Source organism: Aedes aegypti, chromosome 3, assembly GCF_002204515.2.
Source record: "Aedes aegypti strain LVP_AGWG chromosome 3, AaegL5.0 Primary Assembly, whole genome shotgun sequence".
Classification (NCBI taxonomy): Eukaryota; Metazoa; Arthropoda; class Insecta; order Diptera; family Culicidae; genus Aedes; species Aedes aegypti.
In genome coordinates, this window is record NC_035109.1 from 375,995,901 (window position 1) to 376,017,105 (window position 21,205).

The window sequence follows — 21,205 nt, forward strand, 5'->3', positions numbered from 1 at the left end:
GTTAATATTGATGATTAACTCCTGACGTGCCCAAGCAGCCAGCAGAAACATTAAAAAATTGAGTAGACATGTGTTTTTAGCCTAAACTTAAGCGTTTGGCACTAAAATTGGGACAGTGCTTTAGGACCCTATCCATTGCCATTAAATGGCACTGTTATCACAAGGTTGCACATATGCTCCTTGGCTTTGCGGACGATAAAGACCTGATTGGAATCGATCGCAGGTTATTGGAAGAGGCCTTCGTGTCTCTGAAGAAGGAGACAGCGAGGATAGGCCTGACCATTAATTCTACCAAAACGAAGTACCTGGTTGCAGGTAGAGATAGAGTCTGCATTTGAAGTGCAGTGTTAAGCGATTTTTGGTCATTTATTTGTTTTCAATTAATTTTGTGGCAGTTGAATAGAAGCTGAGATGAATGCTTATAAAGCGATTTTGAAGTTGTAGAATAAAGTCAATATACAACGACACGCTTTATAACTTCTCCAAATTTGTGTGAACAACGCCTGAACAAAGGCTTCAAATGGAAATAATGAAAATGTTGTTAAACATTATGCTGAATTTAACTGCAATAATGTTGTTTGTTAAATTAGCGTTGTTAAATCAACAGTCCTTATTAGGCCAAATGAAACCTGAACAAACGTCATTACAATATATGATTACAATCACTAAATGATAAGTAGCCTAATAATTTCGCCAGATTTGCTTGAACAATGTGTGCGTAGCAGCTGCAAAGTAATATAAAAAAGCAACTATTCAGTATGTGGTTGTGAAAAATTGCTTAATAAATTATTATAAAATAGGTAAATGTTTCTTGGGAAATACGGCAGACTTCAGTTTGCTGGTCACTTAGTGCGAATGTCGGAAGAAAGAATTTCGAAAATAATATTCGGCAGGAAACCAGGTAGAGGTCGGCGGCTTCGGGGAAGACCACGAATACGCTGACAGTACGCAGTGGAAGAGGACCTGACGACCCTAAACGTTCGGGGCAACCGGAGAAGTTTCGCCCAAGACCGACAAAGATGGAGCTCTACAATACGCCCGGCAATGGCGTGACGCTACACTGTAGCTATCAAGATCAAAATCAGAGTTTAGGTCTGCTACAGTCACGAAGTTCTTGAACAACTTATAATAGACTGATTGTCTTTATGAGACGGTACGTTACTTCTGTTGTCACCATTTTCGAGTAAACGTGTCTCTGAGGCTTGCAGGACATGGATCTCTTCTATAGCTTTTCTATAGCTACTATAGCTTTTAAAATTGTAACCGTCATGCAAAAAGAAAAATCCTCAACAAAAAGCTTACTAGACGCACTAGGTTTATTTCTAATCATCTTTCATAATTCACTAGAATGCCCAGAACTATACCCCTTCTTGCTGTATCTTCTCCGCGATCCATTCGACAAACTGCGACACTTTTACGTACGCGCCAGGAACGTCAGCCCCACCACAGCCAATACCCCAGGCAACGATTCCGGTCTGGACGAATACTCCGTCACGCTTACAGACCAACGGCGACCCGCCGTCTCCTTTGCACGTGTCCACGCCAGCCTCGGCACCGGCACATAGGAAGCTTTTGTGCAACTGAAACAGCGGTCCCAAGCTGGTCGCTCTGAACATTTGTTTGCACCGCTTCCGCGGAATAACCGGCAGTTCAACCTTCTTCAACACTTCCGAATACTTTCCATCCGGTTTGAAGTTCTCCCTGCCCCACCCGGAAACCATGCAGCGCTGGCCATCGAAGTTGTCGTCCGTTTTGGGCAGACAGACTGGATTGATGTGCACGTTCAGGTTAGCCCTTTTCTCCAGTATTAGCAGAGCTATATCGTTGTGGTGAATTCGGTCCACGTAATTTTCGTGAATAATGATTTTCCGAATTCCTAGTTCCTAAAAAGGAAAACGTGTTGTCATCAGTCATTCAAAGCAGCTCTAGGTACCTAAACATACCTCGTGCTTAAGTGGTTCATTAACCGTTACCGTGTCCCATTCGCCTAATCGCACCAACAGTGTGTCCATAGCGTTGATCAAATTCTTCACACAATGGGCGGCCGTCAGAATCACCTGTGGGTGAATCAGAGATCCACCACAAAAGTACAGTAAGGTATCTTTGTCGAGAAGCGTCCGGCGCTCCAACAGTACTGCCATCCAGGGGAATTCGGCAAACTGGGCAATATCACTCTTGGTAACTCGATAGACGTACCCGTTGGGACGGTTTATGCCACAGGTTGGAGGCGGCAGTTCGAAGGCCTCATCCGAATCTTCCTGTACTGGTGGTTTAATCGGCACGTTTGGCGAAGAACGGACTCCTTCGTTTACAGCGCAGCATTTCATTAGGAATTCTTCGCACGGGTCGCTTTGGTCGTCTAGACTGGAAACGATTCGATAGGTCACGTTAGTTCGGTTGTGGGATAGTTACGGGCAAATCAAAGACTACATACTCTACATAAATGGGTTCGTCTTCGTCGTCAAATCTGTTCCGAAAAAAAAAACACAATTAAAAATGAGTATTGCGATACGTATTTGATAAGACTATTCGAATGTCGTCATACCGTACTTCAATGATATCGCTACCATGGACGTTGACCGATCCGTTTCTACACATATGAGGAGCAAGACAGTATCCGCCGGGACATACCTGGAATTAGTAAAGGGTCTATTACTGCAGGGTGTCGACTACCTGGAAAAATCTGGAAAGTCAGGGAATGTTAGGGAATTCAATTTTTGACCTGGAAAGTCAGGGAGTTTCACGTGAGGTCAGGGAAAAAAATATCAATACTGCAACATCAAACGAGTTGATTGTCTGGAAAGTTATTATTCAGGCTAAGTCAGCAATACGATATATGCAATAAAAAGGGTAAACAATCTATCCCAATAGCAGTTAACCATTGAGGAAATGCTCTCATGCATAATAGAGTAAACTGTACTTTACGGCTTGTAATTATCCTCAGAATTCAAGTTTTCTGAATTAAAAAGCATCAACAGTACTCTCCGAACAACTTCTTTTGTTATGTTTCCTAGATCAAATCATTGCCTAGTTTGGCGCATTTTGCTCAAAATCTTGAAAAAAATGGAGCCCAATCCATCAAATTATGTCAATCCTAACGAGTTTGCTCAAAATATCCAAGTAGAACTGGTGAAACTAAGTATAGAGAAAAAACAATAAGGATTCTCGTATTTAAGTGATGATGAATAAAAGCCTATAATCTTAAAATTTGAAAAGCATAAATCTGATGAATCAAACAATATTTTTTTGCGATTCTGTTGCAAATCAATCATCTTTTTATTGATAATAATGGCTACATAATAGATACTACATAATGGCCTACTTGTCCTACAAAAAAAAAAAAAAATGCTAAAAAGTGGTACTTTTCAGCACTGTTTTCGGTGCTGAAAAGTAGCACTTTTCAGTACTGTTTGGGATGCGTCAGCCAAACATCACAGTCTGTTCTGCCATAGCTTCTAATTTTATATGTGATGTGCGATCCAGATACAAGACTGGTGATATTGTCGGCGCAATAAAAAGTAAGAATAAGTTTCTCTCCGAAGTTAGATTTTTCTCAGAATCTATGCGAGATACCAAACTTCGGAAGTGGTGCATTCGATTCGCATCCGGATGCGCTCTTATACGCCCTACTTCCGAAACAGGGTATGTTGCATGGATACCGAGAAAGATCCATTTTAGGCGAACTGCATTTTCAGACCGATCTGACAATACTTGTTTGGGAACGGATAGTCCAGCATTCGTATACGCAAAAAAATTGTGCGGTAAAAACTACCATTCTAGGGGGTTAACTTAAGCGCTCGCACCAGCAATTTTCAGCAGACCAGAAATGCGCTTGATTTTACCATGTCTGTAGTTGAAATCAGATTGTTGTAAATTATTTCTGTCAAATGTACCAGTATTGCGGTGGGGTGTACCGTAAACATAGTATATTGGTCTGAATTTCCATGGTAGTTTTAAGAATGGGCGTAGTCAGCTAAAATAGTTATTTTTACCACAGAATTTTTTCCCGTGTAGAGGTGGCAGCAGAACCCGCTACTGCACGCACCTGTTCTGTCCTCCAATAGGGAATATGGGTCTATATTATGTGATCGAGAAAATTTGTGACTCGGCGAGCCTCGTTGGATAAATGTACAAATCGTGCTGAAAAAAACATCATTTTGCAACTTGTTGCATAAATAACTGATTTGAAAAAAATGGTTACTGGCTGGTGGTGATCAAGCTATCAGGTGTGGCTTCGTTGCATCTTCATCTTAAGGTGAAGATGAATCGAAGCCAAACCTCAAATTTTCAAGAGCACAAATCTGGAGAACCGAGCACCCGTTTGGGCTGAAAACTTAATCGATGGGTCACCACCAGCAAGTGACCAATCGATTAAGTTTTCAGCTAAAACGGATGTTTGGTTCTCCAGATCCGTGCTCTTGAAATTTTGAGGTTTGGCTTCGATTTATCGTCACCTTAAGAATATTTAGATTAACTCCTTGAGAAAACTTAAACTTCTTATCGGAATCCTAAAATATTAACTAAAATAAATTACCTGTAACTAACCATCGTGTTCCATTATTGAAAGTATTCCAATAAAAAAAATGAAAACATTTTGGTAAAAACTCTATGTGATTCCTGAAAAATATCTTTAGACGTATTCTTGAAATAATCCTAAAAAAATCATAATTCTATTCTTGGAGAAATTCAAGATTGAAAGAAATACTCTAACAATATTTAGAAAGCCCTGAAGATAAGGAGCTTCTAGGCGAAATTGTCATGGAGAAATATTGAAGGAATATCTGTAAAAAATATGTTTAGGAATTTTAAGAGGAATTTCTGAGAAATCTATGTGGAATTTCTTAAAGCCATTCTCCAAAAAGTTCTTCGGCAATGGCTAGAAAAAGTAATAGCTCAATTGGCTTGTTTAGGGGTATCAATTTTCTTACATATTCTGAATCTACGTTAAAAATTAAACTAGAATCCAAAGTTTCACAATTTTCCGTTTCCTGGAACTATTTTTAAAACACATTTGAAATTAGTATGGAAATCACTTTTGAATCACCCCTCGGCAAATTTTACTTCGGGACGAACTGTCATTGTGTAAATTGAAATGTCATTGATTCGACGGATTGAAATCTTTTTTAATCATTTATAATATCAACATTGGGATATTGAAGTGCAATAAAATCGCGTTATACTTAGCAAGATGAGCTCTTTCGATCAAGCTGGAACGAACAGTGATTTTTTCTTGACTAAACAACCCAATTTTAGGATAAATTGCTTACACTTAAAAAGCATCGTGGATGATCGTAATAGTGTTGCTTTTTATATAGAAAAGTTGTAATCAGGTATAATCAGGAAGGGGTTCAGAATTGTCGTTTATGCCTGAAATTTGTGAAATTATATTTGTGGTAGATTAAACGCTAAAAATATTATCTGACAAACATATTTCAGTAAAGTAAAAGCTTTTGTTCAGTTCATTCATACGACCTATAATATAAAGTTTACATCATGCAAATTATCGGATATGTAACTTTTTGTACAAATCGTACTAATTTCAGATCAAATTAACCAATTGAGCGGCCTGGAATTTTTCTGGAAAACGACTGGAAGGTCAGGGAAAATCAGGGAATTTTATTTTCAAAATTGAGTCGACTGGATTCGATGACACAAATCCAAATGACATAACCCCGAATACCACTTTCCACAACATATTTTTTTTTTGATGAACTTTAAAGGGTATTTTGGCTAAGGCTTCTACAGGAATCAGAAGCGCGTCCACGTTTGTGCACAAGACAAATTTTAACCCTACTCTGGACTATTGAAATTCATACATTTTGTCTTATGAAAGATGAAACGATTATCGCAATACGAACGCTTTATGTATCGTTTTAGCATCACTCCACACCAAGGCGTCGATAGGCGCAAGGTTACGCACGAGCCTATCGATCGCATGGTCCTTGGTTCGATTCCAGGTTGCCGCGAAAACTATTTTTGTTTTCAAATTTCGGTTTCATAAGGCAAATTAATGAATTCCAACCCGATTCCTTGTGGCGAATTCTCATAAGGGGTTCCTATGTTTATCGATAGTCCATTTTCCTGAGTGTATGGAATCCTAGACTACACTGAAATTAATTTTATTGTAGAAACTACTGAATCCATGGTTAAATTAAGAACTGCACCAACGATTTTCAACCGACTACATTAATCTGTTAACTCTACTAAAACATAGTCAACATCACTACACAAGAAAATTTCTTCTGTTCATTTAACCAGAGTTGTAGTATTTTTGACTAGAAACATTCTTGATTTGAGAAGTTTAGCATCATACTTTTCACCACACTGTGTTGTACGGTGGGTGTCACGGATTGAAATACAATGCTTTGTAGTGGATACTACTATGGACATAGTCAAATTTACTGCACTGCTCAGTGATTTTCACCAGATTATAGTAAACTTAACTGATTTTTGTAGTCGGTTGAAAATCTTTGGTGCAGTTATTAATTCTACCATGGATTCGGTAGATTATGCAACAAAATTTGTTTGCGTGTAGAAATTGAAAGTTACAATATACATCGGTTTTGTGGTAAGGATTCTATTCTTTTCTTTTCTCTTCGGTTTCCCAAGCGTTCTAACGACATTTTCAGGTGATTTTTCCATCCAACAGAAAATCATACATAATTCTTAGAAGACTGTTCACTGACACCCCTTTGCTTCTGGCTCCCTCATTTTCACACCAGTCGTTACCTGGGACGTTACCACAAGACTAAGAAATATTTTTGTCTTTACAGGGTTAGTAGCGATTGAGTGCTTTACCAATAGGAAATTAGGGACCTCCTGCCTGAAAAAAGAGACCTAAAAGGAACCAAAAAAAAAAGGCCGAATAGAGACCAAACATGAACCAAGAAAACAAAACGAAACCTAATTAGAGCCAAGAGATAAGACAGCATGGGTCTCTACTCATTTACTGAAATGAAATTCCCTGATATTTCCAGGTTTTTCCAGGTCTTGAGAAATAATTCCAGGCTCAAGAAAAACTCTTTAATACTAATGATTATAGAATTATTAATTTTGAATGAATTTGAATTTATTTCTAGCAGCAGGTTTTAAATAGCTTGAAAACACTTGAACAAAAAAAAAGTTTTTTTAGTTCTTTAGTGATTATTTCCCAAGATTTTCCCCTACAATTTCATTTTAGAAACCTCAAGAATACAATATGCATTTTTCGAAGGAGAATCACAGAAAACACTTCAGAGATTTCATTGGAAATGCCTCCAAAGATTCTCCAACAAAGTCTTAAATCCTCCAGACTTTCATGCAATTTTTTTTTTTTTTTTTTTTTTTTTTTTTTTTTTTTTTTTTTTTTTTTTTTTTTTTTTTTTTTTTTTTAAATTTCTTTATTAGTATCATTCCAAACATTACATTCATTTCTTATATCTAGGTGTTCTGTGTTATTTGACAACACTATCATCCTAATTTGGCAAAACAAATTTAAGATTTAATTAACATTTTGTTAACAACATATTACATTTCATTTGCCGTAGCAGTTCAGTTTTTTTTTACAGGTGAGTTGATTTCACCTGCTTATAAGAGAAAAAAAAATGTTTTTAATATACTTAACCTAACTTAACCTAAACATATAACGCATTAATCGTGGCAATAGAAGATTGTAACGATTTTTGCCTGAAATTATTAATTATTTTATTTGACATTTGTTCCAATGTTTCAACATTGGATATTCTATGTAACTCATTGGTACTATACCAGGGAGGAAGCCTCAGAATCATTTTCAAAATTTTATTTTGAATTCTCTGCAGAGCTTTCTTCCTGGTATTACAACAGCTAGTCCATATTGGTACAGCATACAACATGGCTGGCCTGAAAATTTGTTTGAATACCAACAGCTTGTTCTTAAGACAAAGTTTTGATTTTCTATTAATAAGGGGATAGAGACATTTTACATATTTATTACATTTGGCTTGAATGCCCTCAATGTGATTTTTGAAAGTTAAATTCTTATCTAGCATGAGCCCTAGATACTTAACTTCATCTGACCAATTTATTGGAACCCCTCTCATCGTGACAACATGTCTACTTGAAGGTTTCAAATAAAGAGCTTTTGGTTTATGTGGGAATATTATTAGTTGAGTTTTGGAAGCATTAGGAGAAATCTTCCATTTTTGCAAGTATGAAGAAAAAATATCCAAACTTTTTTGCAATCGACTGCAGATGACACGCAGGCTTCGTCCTTTGGCGGAGAGGCCTGTGTCATCCGCAAATAAAGATTTTTGACATCCCTGAGGTAGCTCAGGTAAGTCAGATGTGAAAATATTGTATAATATTGGTCCCAAAATGCTGCCTTGAGGAACACCAGCTCTTACAGGAAGTCTTTCAGATCTGGAGTTCTGATAATTAACCTGAAGTGTACGATTTGACAGATAACTTTGAATTATTCTAACAATGTATGTTGGAAAATTAAAGTTTTTTAATTTTACAATCAAACCTTCATGCCAAACACTGTCGAATGCTTTTTCTATGTCTAGAAGAGCAAGACCAGTAGAATAGCCTTCAGATTTGTTGGAACGGATCAAATTTGTTACACGTAAAAGTTGATGAGTGGTCGAATGTCCATGGCGGAATCCGAACTGTTCATTGGCAAAAATTGAATTTTCGTTGATGTGGGCCATCATTCTGTTCAAAATAACCTTTTCAAAAAGTTTACTGATGGAGGAAAGCAAACTGATTGGCCGATAGCTAGAAGCTTCTGCAGGATTTTTGTCTGGTTTTAAAATTGGAACAACCTTAGCATTTTTCCATTTGTCAGGAAAATATGCTAATTGAAAACATTTGTTAAATATATCAACTAAAAATGATAAGCTACTTTCTGGAAGTTTCTTGATGAGGATGTAGAAAATTCCATCATCGCCAGGAGCTTTCATGTTTTTGAATTTTTTAATAATAGTTCTCACTTCTTCCAAATCAGTCTCCCAGGCATTTTCGAAAACGTTCTCTTGATTGAGAATATTTTCGAACTCCTGAGTAACTTCATTTTCAATTGGACTAGTAAGTCCTAAATTAAAATTGTGCGCACTTTCAAACTGCATAGCAAGTTTTTGAGCTTTTTCGCAATTAGTTAGTAATAATTTGTTTTCCTCTTTCAATGCCGGTATTGGCTTTTGAGGTTTTTTTTTAAGATTTTCGATAATTTCCAAAAGGGCTTAGAGCCAGGGTCCAATTGAGAAATTTTATTTTCAAAATTTTTGTTTCTTAATTGAGCAAAACGTTTCTTGATTTCTTTCTGCAAATCCTGCCATATAATTTTCATAGCAGGATCGCGAGTGCGTTGAAATTGCCTTCTCCTCACGTTTTTAAGACGGATCAAGAGTTTAAGATCATCGTCTATAATCACGGATTCAAATTTTACTTCACATTTTGGAATTGCAATGCTCCGGGCTTCAACAATGGAATTTGTTAAAGTTTCAAGAGCATTGTCAATATCAAGTTTATTTTCTAAAGAAATGTTAACATCAAGATTGGAGTCAACATACGTTTTATATATATTCCAGTCGGCTCGTAAATAATTGAAAGTGGAGCTGATAGGATTGAGAATCGCTTCTTGGGATATTTGAAATGTAACAGGGACATGATCAGAATCAAAATCAGCATGAGTAATCAGTTGGCTACAAAGATGACTAGAGTCGGTTAAGACCAAATCAATCGTAGATGGATTTCTAGAAGAGGAAAAACATGTGGGGCTATCAGGGTATTGAATTGAGAAATATCCTGAAGAGCACTCATCAAATAAAATTCTGCCGTTGGAATTACTTTGAGAATTATTCCATGACCGATGTTTGGCATTAAAGTCACCAATGACAAAAAATTTTGACTTATTGCGAGTCAATTTACGCAAGTCAGTTTGGAGAAAATTAACTTGATGCCCAGAGCATTGAAAAGGCAAATAGGCAGCTATGAAAGTATATTTACCAAACTGTGTTTCAACAGAAACACCTAAAGTTTCAAAAACTTTAGTTTCAAATGATGAAAACAGTTGATGTTTTATACGCCTATGAATGATGATTGCAACTCCCCCACATGCCCCATCAAGTCGATCATTACGATAAACAAAAAAGTTAGGATCTCTTTTGAGTTTAGATCCAGGTTTTAAATACGTTTCGGTAATAACTGCTATATGCACGTTATTAACCGTAAGAAAATTAAACAGTTCGTCCTCTTTACCATTCAGAGAACGAGCATTCCAATTTAAAATATTTAAATTATTATTTGGATCCATTAGAAAAACGTAATCCAATAACAATTTGATTTGTAAATTTTACACCTACTTGGACTGCTTCAGTCATAGTGGTGGCTTTGAACATTGCATCAATCATTAGATTCAATTGTTCAGTTAGAAAATTAAAATCAGAGGCAGACATGTCATGTGATTTCCCATTGGAATTTCCGGTAGACGAAGAAGCGGAGTTACCTGTGGCGGTAGGGTTTTTTCCATTTGATTTGAAACAAGTAGAATGGGTACCCATGGATCGAACAGGGGAGGAGTTCGAATTTCCTGCTACGATATCGGCAAAGGATTTACCGTGGGTAGATACATTCGAAATAGAAAGATTCGAACGGCTACCCGACGGATTAAAATTAGTTTGTGAATGAGCATGATTATGATCTTCCTGATGGGTATGATTCATGATCAAGCGATCGTTAACTGAAAAATGAGCATTGTTCGATACTCTTCCAGGCAAATTGCGGAAACGACCGTTATCGTAACGGATATTATCTTTCATCTGCCTGGCACGAGCCTCAATGACCTTTTTGCGTGAAGGACAATTCCAAAAATTGGACTTATGGTTAGCCCCGCAATTACAACATATGAATTTGGTGGTATCTTCCTTCACTGGACAGGCGTCCTTAGCGTGAGAAGAACCTCCGCAAATCATGCATTTAGCATCCATGCGACAATTTTTTGTACCATGACCCCACTTTTGGCACCGACGGCACTGAGTGGGGTTCTGGTAATTTCCTCCAGGTTTCTGGAAATGTTCCCATGTCACACGGACATCAAACAAAAGTTTTGCTTTTTCTAAAGCTTTAATATTATTTAGTTCTTTTTTGTTAAAGTGAACTAAATAAAATTCTTGAGAAAGCCCTTTCCGAACAATGCCAGATTGGGTTCTCTTTTTCATAATGATTACTTGGACTGGGGAAAATCCAAGTAAATCATTTATTTCATTTTTGATCTCTTCAGGTGACTTATAGTCACTTGAGAGACCTTTCAAGACGACTTTGAACAAACGTTCAGTTTTGTCGTCATAAGTAAAAAATTTGTGCTTCTTCTCTTCAAGATGTTTGAGAAGAAGCTCACGATCTTTAAGAGTTTCCGGCAAAACGCGACAGTCTCCTTTCTTTGCGATTTGGAAGGAAACCTTGATTCCCCTAATGGAGTTCAAGATCTCCTGCCTAAATCCCCCAAATTCGGAACAACTGACCACGATAGGCGGCACTCTTTGCTTCCTCACTTGAATCAAAGAGCCTGGGCTAGAGGCTGCTTCGATTTGGTGTTCGGAAAATTTGTCTAGAGCATCGAACTGATTGCTCATTTCGATACAATTATTCATTTCACCCTTGGAAGAAACTTCGCATTCCGGGGAAGCGTCCTTTCTTCCATTCTTGCCACGTGTAGTGACAGTTTTAAAACCCACTTTTTTGGAAGGAAGTAGTGAATTCAGAGATTCACCCTTCCTTTTGTTTGTTGTTGATACCATGTTTAATTAATAAACGAAAGAAGACGTGACCTTCGAAAGGTTTTTTCCCAAGACGGTGTCCAAGTAGGATTACCACCGCTAGCTTTCGCCAACGGGTCCAACGAAAAATCGAAGGCACGGGTCCAAACAAGGATCGTAAAGGGATCAATAGTAGAAAAAATAGTACTGAAAAGTACTGTTTTAGTAGCACTGAAAAGTACCGTTTTTAATTTTAGCACTGAAAAGTACTGTTTTTGTAGCACTGAAAAGTACTGTTTTATTGCTTTAGGTAGTTTTTAAGAAAACTTCCAAGAGCAGAGAGAATTCGTGTACGCACAGCACGAAGGTACGATGCGCACTGAGACTTTCATGCAATGATTCTTCCATCGCTTGCTTTTGGGCACTCTCAAAAATACCCGTTTAGAACATCTAAAAAAGCTGTATCTTCTCCAGAAAGCACCACTGGGTTTTTCTTAGAAAACCCTACAACATTGTTTTTCAGGATAATTTTAACATTTCAACTTGAAATTTCTCTATGGATACTTTCTGAATGTACCCTAGATATTCCTTCTAAGATTTCTTAAGGAATTACTCCAGTAATTCTTTGAGATATTTCCCAAGCCCAAGTAAGTCTTCGAATATTTTATTCAGCCATTTTTAAAAGAATATCAGAAGAAAAATTTAATTTTAATTTTTCAGAAATTATTAAATAAATCTTTGATAAAATCTGGACGTGTAATATTTTAGAAGAAAACCTCAAGTAATCTCTGATGAAGCTTGTGTAAGATTTAAAGTACATAACTCTTGATAAACAAGGATCCCTGAAAGAACTCCTGGACACTTGAGGAAGTTTTAGAAGATTAGAAACTTTGCAGTGGTGTTAAGTGGTGTGGAACCTTAAAAAAACTTTAGAAGATTCCAAGGGTATTTTATTCGTGAAATTCATTGGATAACGTTTGGATGAAATGCTGAAGAAACTCCTAGAAAAAAATCTATAGGAGCATTATGATGAATCGACGATCGAGTTTATTGGGAAATCCTTCCTTCCTAATAGATCTCCTCGAATAACCCCTCGAGAAACTGTTGGTGCAATTCCCGGAAGTAACCATGGATGAACTCTTAAGGAGTTCACATGAAAAAGCGCAGGCATTCTTGTGGAGTTCCTTGGTAAAATTTCTAAGCGAATTTCTTCAAAACTGTGGAATAAATCTTTGTGGGTTTTCTTGAAGAAATTTCTGTATATGAATCTTTGGAAAATTCTTTAGAGCAACAACTGGAGGTATCGATTGAAGAATTAGTGCATAGTTTGGGATAGTTTACGACAAAAATCAAAGAAATTAATGAAGAAATTACGGGAGCACAATCCGGTGAAATTCCTCTAAGCATCCTTCGAAAATCGCTGGATAAATTTCTGGGATAATTGGTGTAGAGAACGCTATAAAAAATTCTAGAGAACGTCTTTGAAAGTATTTCAGATCAAATCTCTTGGAATTACTGGGATATTTCTTGAAGCTTTTCCTCGAGGGACCTGAGAAAAAAATCTAGATGAGCCTGTTGAATAGTCGCATTATAGTCTCTGAATGTTACTGTGTATAATTTTGTATCAGGATTAACTGCAAGGAATATAATGAACTTTAGAGACCATTTTGTTCAAAACAGAGACTTTAGATATCTTCTTTCAAAAATAGAAACTTTTTAAAAAACTTGCATTGAAATAGACACCAAGTATCTTGAAAGCAGTGTTTCCCAAACTTTTTTGACTTTCGCCCCCTTTAGACCAATATTTTTTTGGAATCGCCCCCCTGATACGAAATTTAATCATTTGTATTAAGTAGTAAACTTACGTTGGAGTATTGATCAAAATCTCATCATAAGTGCATCGAAAATTGCTCAAATTTAAAGGGTGTAGTAGTCAATCATAATACTTCATTTAAAATACCCCAAAGAGAATGTCTTCTACTTGTATATCCATAAAAGAGTTGTGCAATATCTATATTATGCATCAATTGTTTTCATATCAAGAAATCTATTATTTTGGCTTCTGTTCGATCAACGAAACAATTGTAGTTCACTTTGCTTTTTTGTCTTCTTTTAAAAGTTTATTAAGTTGTAAAAATACATTTAAGAATTTTTTAATACATTTTTGGCAGTTCTGGAAACAGTCTAATCTAAAGTCTGTTCTGATTTAAAATTCATAAATTTCGAAAAGATTTGTACAAATTTGCAAAAAATATCGCAAATATAGAAATAATACAATTTATAAAAAATATAAGTAAACTCAGACTATTCTTCAACTTTCCATTTACCGAAATATAACGTTCAGCGCAAATTTTATTTTTCAGACTTTAAACCATGCACTTTTATGACACCAAGGCCTATTTTTTAAAACAAAATATCAAAATGAGTAGTAAAACAAATGCGTGAGAAGCAATAAAAACTTAATCTGCCCTATTCCAAAGATCGCCATAAAGCTACCAAACATTACATTAAACTTGGAAATAAATTTAAAATATCGCTAGAAGTTCTTACATATTTTCTTCTTTACATTAAATGTTATATTAGTCAAAAACCATTCAGATCTCAATTAAAATCGTCAAATTTGTCTATCATAATCAAAAATCAAGCGCGTTTAGAGGTACACACAAGAACAGATGAAATAGTTCGCCCACTTTGGGAATCACTGCTTGAAAGAGACTTTCTACCAACTCTGCAAAGGACATAAAATGCTTTTTTTTGTATTTCATTAGAATTTCTACGAAAAACAGGAATGCTTAAAAAACATTCTGATAGCGGACTCTTTAAAGCTAGTCTGGTTCACATTTCAACAAATTTGATAATACTTTCAAAGCTCCAAAGTTATTTGTTGATGTATTAGAAAAGTGATATCTAGCCTTAAAATGGGAACAAGTAATTTTGTGTGACGATGGCGGCATAATTAACGATTTATTCAACATTTAGTCGTGCATTCAAACTAAATTGAATCCTACATAATCCTATTCTGGTGATTATTGGTGGGTTAGATCACTATATACCAAGCATGTTTAACTTTCAACATTAAAAAAACAGCATTTTATACAACTTTGAGGACCCGTGACTCAAAATTGTAATGTGCGGGAACATTTTCGAAATCAGCTTCAAATTCATCAGCCCCAAATTTACTAGGCACATGATTTGATCTTTGAGATACGCAAAACTGTGTAATATTACTGCTACCTTTGAGAATTTCAATCATGCAGATTCATAACCTGCAACAAACAGACATTTTTTTCGGAACCACGAATAATAGATGATTTTAGTACTTTATGATAAATACATGGTGAATTATTTGAAAGCATTTCACGGAAAACTTCCAAGTTTATTAATGAACGTACAAGTAGAATTTTAAGCGGGGCAGCCGAAATTTTTCATATAAATTGAAGTGTGCAAAAATAGTTTCGAAATAGTTAATCGTGGACATATTCAACCATGAATTACTGTTTCAAAATTATTTCCCTGAGTTTGGCCAAAATTCCCTGAGAATTCCAGGTTTTTTCGAGGTTGAATAAAATTCCCTGAAAATTCTAGTTTTTCCAGGTAGTAGTCTACTAAGATACCCTGTAAGAGTTTGATTCTTCATAGCATCAAAGCAGACATTTCGATAGGAATTTCATCAGATATTTATTCAGATAAATAAAATTTCTAGGGGAACATGGTCCAATTCGGACCTAGTAACAGTTTTTTGGCCATATCTTTTCAGCACGATGAATGGCATGAAAAGTTTTATGTTTTCGAGAAAGCGCAATTCAGCGCGCACATTTTTCTCTCAGAGAGTTTTGTGATAGCTCCTACCAGGACATGGCTAGACATGTTTGAACCAACTTCTCCAAAAGGTCCGAATTGGACCAACCCTGTTCCAATTCGGACCCCCCATGTTCTAATTCGGACCACCCTATATTTCATCGTTATTTGAAATGTTAGTAACAAAATATTACTCAGATTTGTTTAGTATCAAAGCTTATTGAACTTTTTCTGCAAGCGCAAGCATAAAAAATGAACTCAATGTATGAGAAATTTCAAACTAATTCGAGTCAGAACAAGCTCAAGTGAAATATGAATTTCATTAAAAAATATGTCGGAAACTTGTTCAAAATTGGGTACGGTTAACTATTCCTGACTCGATTTTGAATAGACTATCGTGTATGGGAGCTATCAAAATGAAGTACACATATTTTGAAATTTTAGAGCTTTTTTTTATTTATTTTGACAAAATACATTCGAAAAAGTAATTTTGAAGTTGAATATTGTAAAATTTTCCACACATTGAAACTTTGCTATGAAATATCGGGTTGAAAAGGTGAACTTGTATGGGAAATTGAAACAGACAACAAACAGACTCGAACGTCCTTATTCTGCGCGGCGTGTGAGTCGAGACGAGTCGCTCTCACCGCGAGTGACGTGAGACGACTAATGATAATCAAATGGGAGCGAGTCGACAATTGTCACCTCATTCGACTAGTGTCACCTCACACGCCGCGCAGAATAGGCACGGAAGTCTCGGAAATTCAAGTTTGAGAAGTACCTACTTATATTTATGGATTGAAGTACACTATATTGAAAAGACTGCGTTTTCCTTCGAGCTTGTGAACAAAAACACAGTAAATCGAATAAGGGATAGTTGACTGTATTGTTCTTATATACTACTCGTAAACGTTTTTTATAGCGTATTGCCAAACTATTTTGGATAAAGCTTGGCTGTGGTATTGATGAAGATGCTTTTCAAGTTGCTGATTTATTGATTCCTTTAGTTTTTGCTAATCTACCTCATTTCTTAGATTTTTTGCGAAGCCATTTTCTTGACCGCAACATAAACAAAGGCACTATTAATCAATATTACAATTTCTGTGATTTTCGATTGAGTCGGGAAGATTTTCACGGGGTGGAGCTCTTGAAAAACAAGAGGTCCGTATTGAACCATATCAAAAGGTCCGGATTGGACCAACACACATTTTGAGATTTTCAAACTCTTTGAGCACAAACGGTGCATAGACATATCAAAACCATATGGTCAGATGAAAGCTTAGGCTAGGGTGATTCGATTATAAAATAACACAGAGAGATTGGATAATTATTGTCGCTTATAGAAGCTTGGAAATAACGCCAACCGACAGTACACCTGAGCACTTCAAAACAATAAACTAATATAAAAATCAAACGTAATAACTGAAAGGCGTCAAATTTATTGTGTTAGATCTAAGCCAAACGGTGAGCAGAAAAACGGTACCCACGATCTTTACAGTAGCGCCAGTATTGAGAAATGCTTGATGGTCCGAATTAGAACAGGGTCCGAATTGGACCAGGTTCCCCTAAAGAAATTCGACAAACTTTCCCAAGGAATTTCTCCAAGAATTTTGTTCAGGATACCACAAGAAATCAATTTGGATTTACCCTAGAAGAACCACAAACCTTCAGAAATTGCTCCAGAGATTTCTTCCAAGTTTTCTACAGAAATTCCTCCAGTAATTCTTTGAGATTTTCGCTAGCAAGTCTTGAAAGTTTTTTTTCTCAGGAATTTCTCCAGGGAAATGCCAAAGATATTTTTTCTGAAAAATAAATCCGTGAGGTGTTTCTAAAGAAAATCTAAAAGTAACCTCTGATAAAACTTGGGTGACGTTTAAAGTCACCTTCAATAAACAAGGACTATGAAATAATAACTCTTGAACTCTTAAACAAGTTTTAGAAGATTTCCTAGATAATTCGCTAATATAATCGAAAAAAAAAACATCAATTGAATCTCGGGATAGTGTTTCGCAGGATTTTCTTAAGAAATTTATTGAAATTTTTGGATAGAATCTCCATAGAAGTGTACGTAGGAATGATTGGAGGGATTATTAAAAAAAAATTGTAGTATTTTTTACTGGTGTGAAAACATAAATTAACTTTTGAATATTGCATGGGAATTTTTCGTGAAACTTTTTAAAAAATGTTTGAAAAAACTGCAAGAGTAATACTTGGATGAAATTCTTAGAAAAAAAAAAGATTTCCTCGGGAGAAATTTTGTAGAAATCTTTGGAAGGTCTTCTAGAGTAACAACTGAAGAATTTGGTTGAAGGATTATTGATAAACAATATCTGGTGGAAATTCTAGGATGGTTTTGGGAAAAAATCGATGTAATACCTGAGGAAACTACATGATAATTCCTGAAGCTTTTCTTCGGAAAAGCTGATACGAAATTCTTGAAAAGCCTGTTGAACTCGTTGTCTGTTGTCTCAGAGAAACGGAGCCTGCGCAATATTGTATCTGGATTCAATGCAGAATACGGAAAGTAGAGACTTTAGAGAAAATTTTGGTTAAAATAGAGACTTTGAGGACCTTACATTGAAAATAGAGACTAGAGACTTGCATTAAAATAGGAACCAAGTCTCTTAAAAGAAACCTGCTTCCAGCCCTGTCTCTAGGATCATTCATTGGATCAACTTGTGTTATCATTCATATTAAAATACATAAATATCCTTGAGATTTTTATCCTTTTTAACTCAACAAAAAATGACCAAACTGCTTGTCTTTACAACTAGTGAGGCTTTTCTAATTTCCTAGATAACAAATTGCTAAACAGAAAAAATGTGTAAATTTGTGTAGTTTTTCTTTGCACCGAAGTGACCCAACTAATCCCAAAATTTTCAGAAGTAATTGACGAATTTTGAAAAATGTATCATTGAGCAGAAACTCCAACAAATATATCACTAGAATTTCTTCAACAAATCTGCAAAAAAAAATTTCAAAAAACCGTCATAATCCGCTCTTAATATTTTTATGAATGATGCCACAAAACATTCCTGGGAACACGATCAAATCATTTTTCAGGAACTAATCAAAAACTACTTCCAGCACCTTCTACGGCAATTCTGAATCAGAGTGTGCTCTGGGAGTTCTATAAGAATTCCCTCGAAAATTGTCAAGAGATTCAGCATTACTTTGAATAAATTATTTCAAGAGTGATCGCACGTTCTGAAACTGCTTAAGAATTGCTTCCAGGTATGCTCATGGCAATTTGTCCCAGGACATATACAGGGTTGATCGTAGATATTTTTAAGAAACCATCCATTGATTCATTCAGAAGATAGAGGATAGAGGACTGCTTCATTTGTTTCCCTAACGTTTAAAGTAATTTCTTGTTACAATTCTTATAGCTAGTGTCCAAGGATAAGTACGGAATAAATACGACGTTGATCACGTTTGTATGTATATTGAACAGAAGAAAAATAGTGTGATTTAATTTTTCAGCTTTTTTGCTTTTTAAGAATCGTGGGTAGGACAATCCTTTAACCACAGACAAACAGACGTAACACTTAGAACAAATCTCGATCAAAATCATAGTCACGAGAACATGTACGCCCAATGCTAAAATTAGTATATTTGGCTGACGGGCCAACAGATGGCGGTAGTGTGTAAACGTCAAACGCGAACAAAAACGATGCGAGCGCCGCGGGTGGCGGATTGGCCACCTACCATATATTTGAAACGACCGTTAAAAAGGCGGTCGATGGACAATGAAGAGAGTGTGACGTCTGTTTGTCTGTGCTTTAACTGTTCTACCCAGGTGTTTTTATGCGTAGTTTATGTCCTACCTGTCCTACCTACTTCCCGCGCCACTGACAGGAATCCCTCTGAGAACATTGAGATCACTGAGCTCGTGACTAAAATACACGGTCATCAACGCTTGGAAATTTTATGCTGCTAAATATTTATAGAAGCCTACTTGATCTGCATTATTGTGGATTCTAGCTTGTGACATTCACTCATATCGTTTTAATTTACATGAATGCTGTTTCATAAGGTTGATATTATCAACTTCTTATATTAATTTGTCTGAGTGTATACAGTAACGCCGTGTAAACCAAATGTCGAGTCGAGAATTGTCACTCGTAGAATGGATGTGACCCATTTCGCTTCGTTTCGCAAAAAAGCTGTTTCATACAAGAACAGGTAGAATTTTGAAGAACGCAAAACATTCTGATTATGCCAAACGTCCGTATGCGAAATGTCCCACCCCCCGTACAATAAGTCCAAGTATCACAAATTGACCACGTTCTGATTGATGGATGGCACTTCTCCGACATTATCGGCGTCAGGATCTATCGTGGCGCTAACATCAACTCTGATCACTATCTGGTGATGGTTCAACTGCGCCCAAAACTCTCCGTCGTTAACAACGTACGGTACCGACGCTCGTCCCGGTATGACCTAGAGCGGCTTAAGCAACCGGATGTCGCAACTGAGGAAATGCCTTCGTCAGTACTGCGGACGATGGAAACCAGCCAGCCCCCACTTTGAGGGAGCTCAACAATAAAGGTGCTGATAACGAGTTCGTGGGAAGTTATCAAGCCGGCTTCGTTGACGGTCATTTGACGACGGACCAGATCAGGCGAACATTCCAGTTCATTTGCATCCCGCCGGGAACTACAACAAGGTGATGGAATTTCGTCCTTGTTGTACAATATTGCGCAAGAAGGTGTTATGCGAAGAGCCGGAGTACGATTTTTACGAGATCCAGTCAATTTGTTTGCTTCGCGGATGATATGGGCATTGTTGGCCGAACATTTGAAAAGGTGGCAGAGATGTAAACCTGCCTGAAACACGAGGCAGCAAAAATTGAACTGATGATAAATGCGACCAAGACAAAGTACTTGCTAGTTGATGGGGCCGAGCGGGACAGAGCTCGTCTAGGTAGCAGTATTACAATAGACGGGGATACGTTCGAGGTGGTCGACGAGTTCGTCCACCTTGGATCCTTTATTGACGGCTGATAATAACGTTAGCTGTGAAATACGAGGGCGCCTCATCAGTGGTAGTCGGGCCTACTATGGCCTCCACAAGAAGCTGCGGTCAAAAAGGATTCACCACGCACCAAGAATAGAAAACGCTCATAAGGCCGTTAGTCCTCTGCGGGCATGAAACGTCCGAAGCTCAAAGAGGACCTGCGTGTGATCAATTTCGCACCACTGGACGAATTTTCAACTCGGTCGGTCCAGGATCTTTTCGTAATGGAAATTTTCTTAATTTCCCTTCAATAACAAAAAGTTTTAAAATAATGACCAATTTGCCCTCGGTTCACTGTAGTGACTACTGATCTCAAATCTAATGAGTCATATAATTGAAAGTCGTTAATAAATTTTCCACTTCGTTTCACTTACCTTATAATCTTTAAAAATGTCGTCCTCTTCCGAAGAATCGTTGCACGAAATAAGTCGATCGTGTGACGTTATCAGCACTAAAGCAACCAGGGTGAAGATCAGTCTCATCGTTGAATGCATCGAACGGCTGTCCACTCCGCCCGGTGATCGCTCGAAAACTGACTAGCGATTTCGTCGAAGCCAAAGATTAAGCACAACAACGGGATGCACGCTAGTGCACTCAGATGGAGAGCGCTAAACGGGTTACACATTTCTTTCTAAAAGGCTATGCAAAAGAGCTAGTTTGGAACTGAGAGGTAA

At 36.8% G+C, this 21,205-nt stretch overlaps 1 protein-coding gene across 2 annotated transcripts; it reads right to left on the minus strand.

The window, feature by feature from the left end:
* Positions 1–1,294: 1,294 nt before the first annotated feature.
* LOC5574170 (tryptase) lies at positions 1,295–21,079 on the minus strand. 2 transcript variants are annotated; one of them, XM_021852356.1, is made up of 5 exons: positions 20,906–21,079; positions 2,551–2,631; positions 2,435–2,467; positions 1,944–2,364; positions 1,295–1,883 (listed from the first exon to the last, which is right to left on the minus strand). In XM_021852356.1, the coding sequence occupies exons 2-5, from the start codon at positions 2,568–2,570 to the stop codon at positions 1,359–1,361; spliced, it is 999 nt and encodes a 332-aa protein (XP_021708048.1). In that variant the 5' UTR covers positions 2,571–2,631; positions 20,906–21,079; the 3' UTR covers positions 1,295–1,358. The 2 variants fall into 2 exon arrangements, with proteins under 2 accessions (XP_021708048.1, XP_001661225.1); XM_001661175.2 differs by having other exon boundaries at positions 2,546–2,631; positions 20,906–21,078.
* Positions 21,080–21,205: the final 126 nt, after the last annotated feature.

Excerpts from the sequence above, each read along its gene's own strand:
- LOC5574170 (XM_001661175.2), bottom strand. The coding sequence starts at position 21,025 with ATGCATTCAACGATGAGACTGATCTTCACCCTGGTTGCTTTAGTGCTG. Across the intron at positions 2,468-2,545 it reads AGCGATATCATTGAAGTACG|ATTTGACGACGAAGACGAAC; the intron begins GTATGACGACAT and ends TTTTCGGAACAG. Across the intron at positions 1,884-1,943 it reads ATGAACCACTTAAGCACGAG|GAACTAGGAATTCGGAAAAT; the intron begins GTATGTTTAGGT and ends TTTCCTTTTTAG.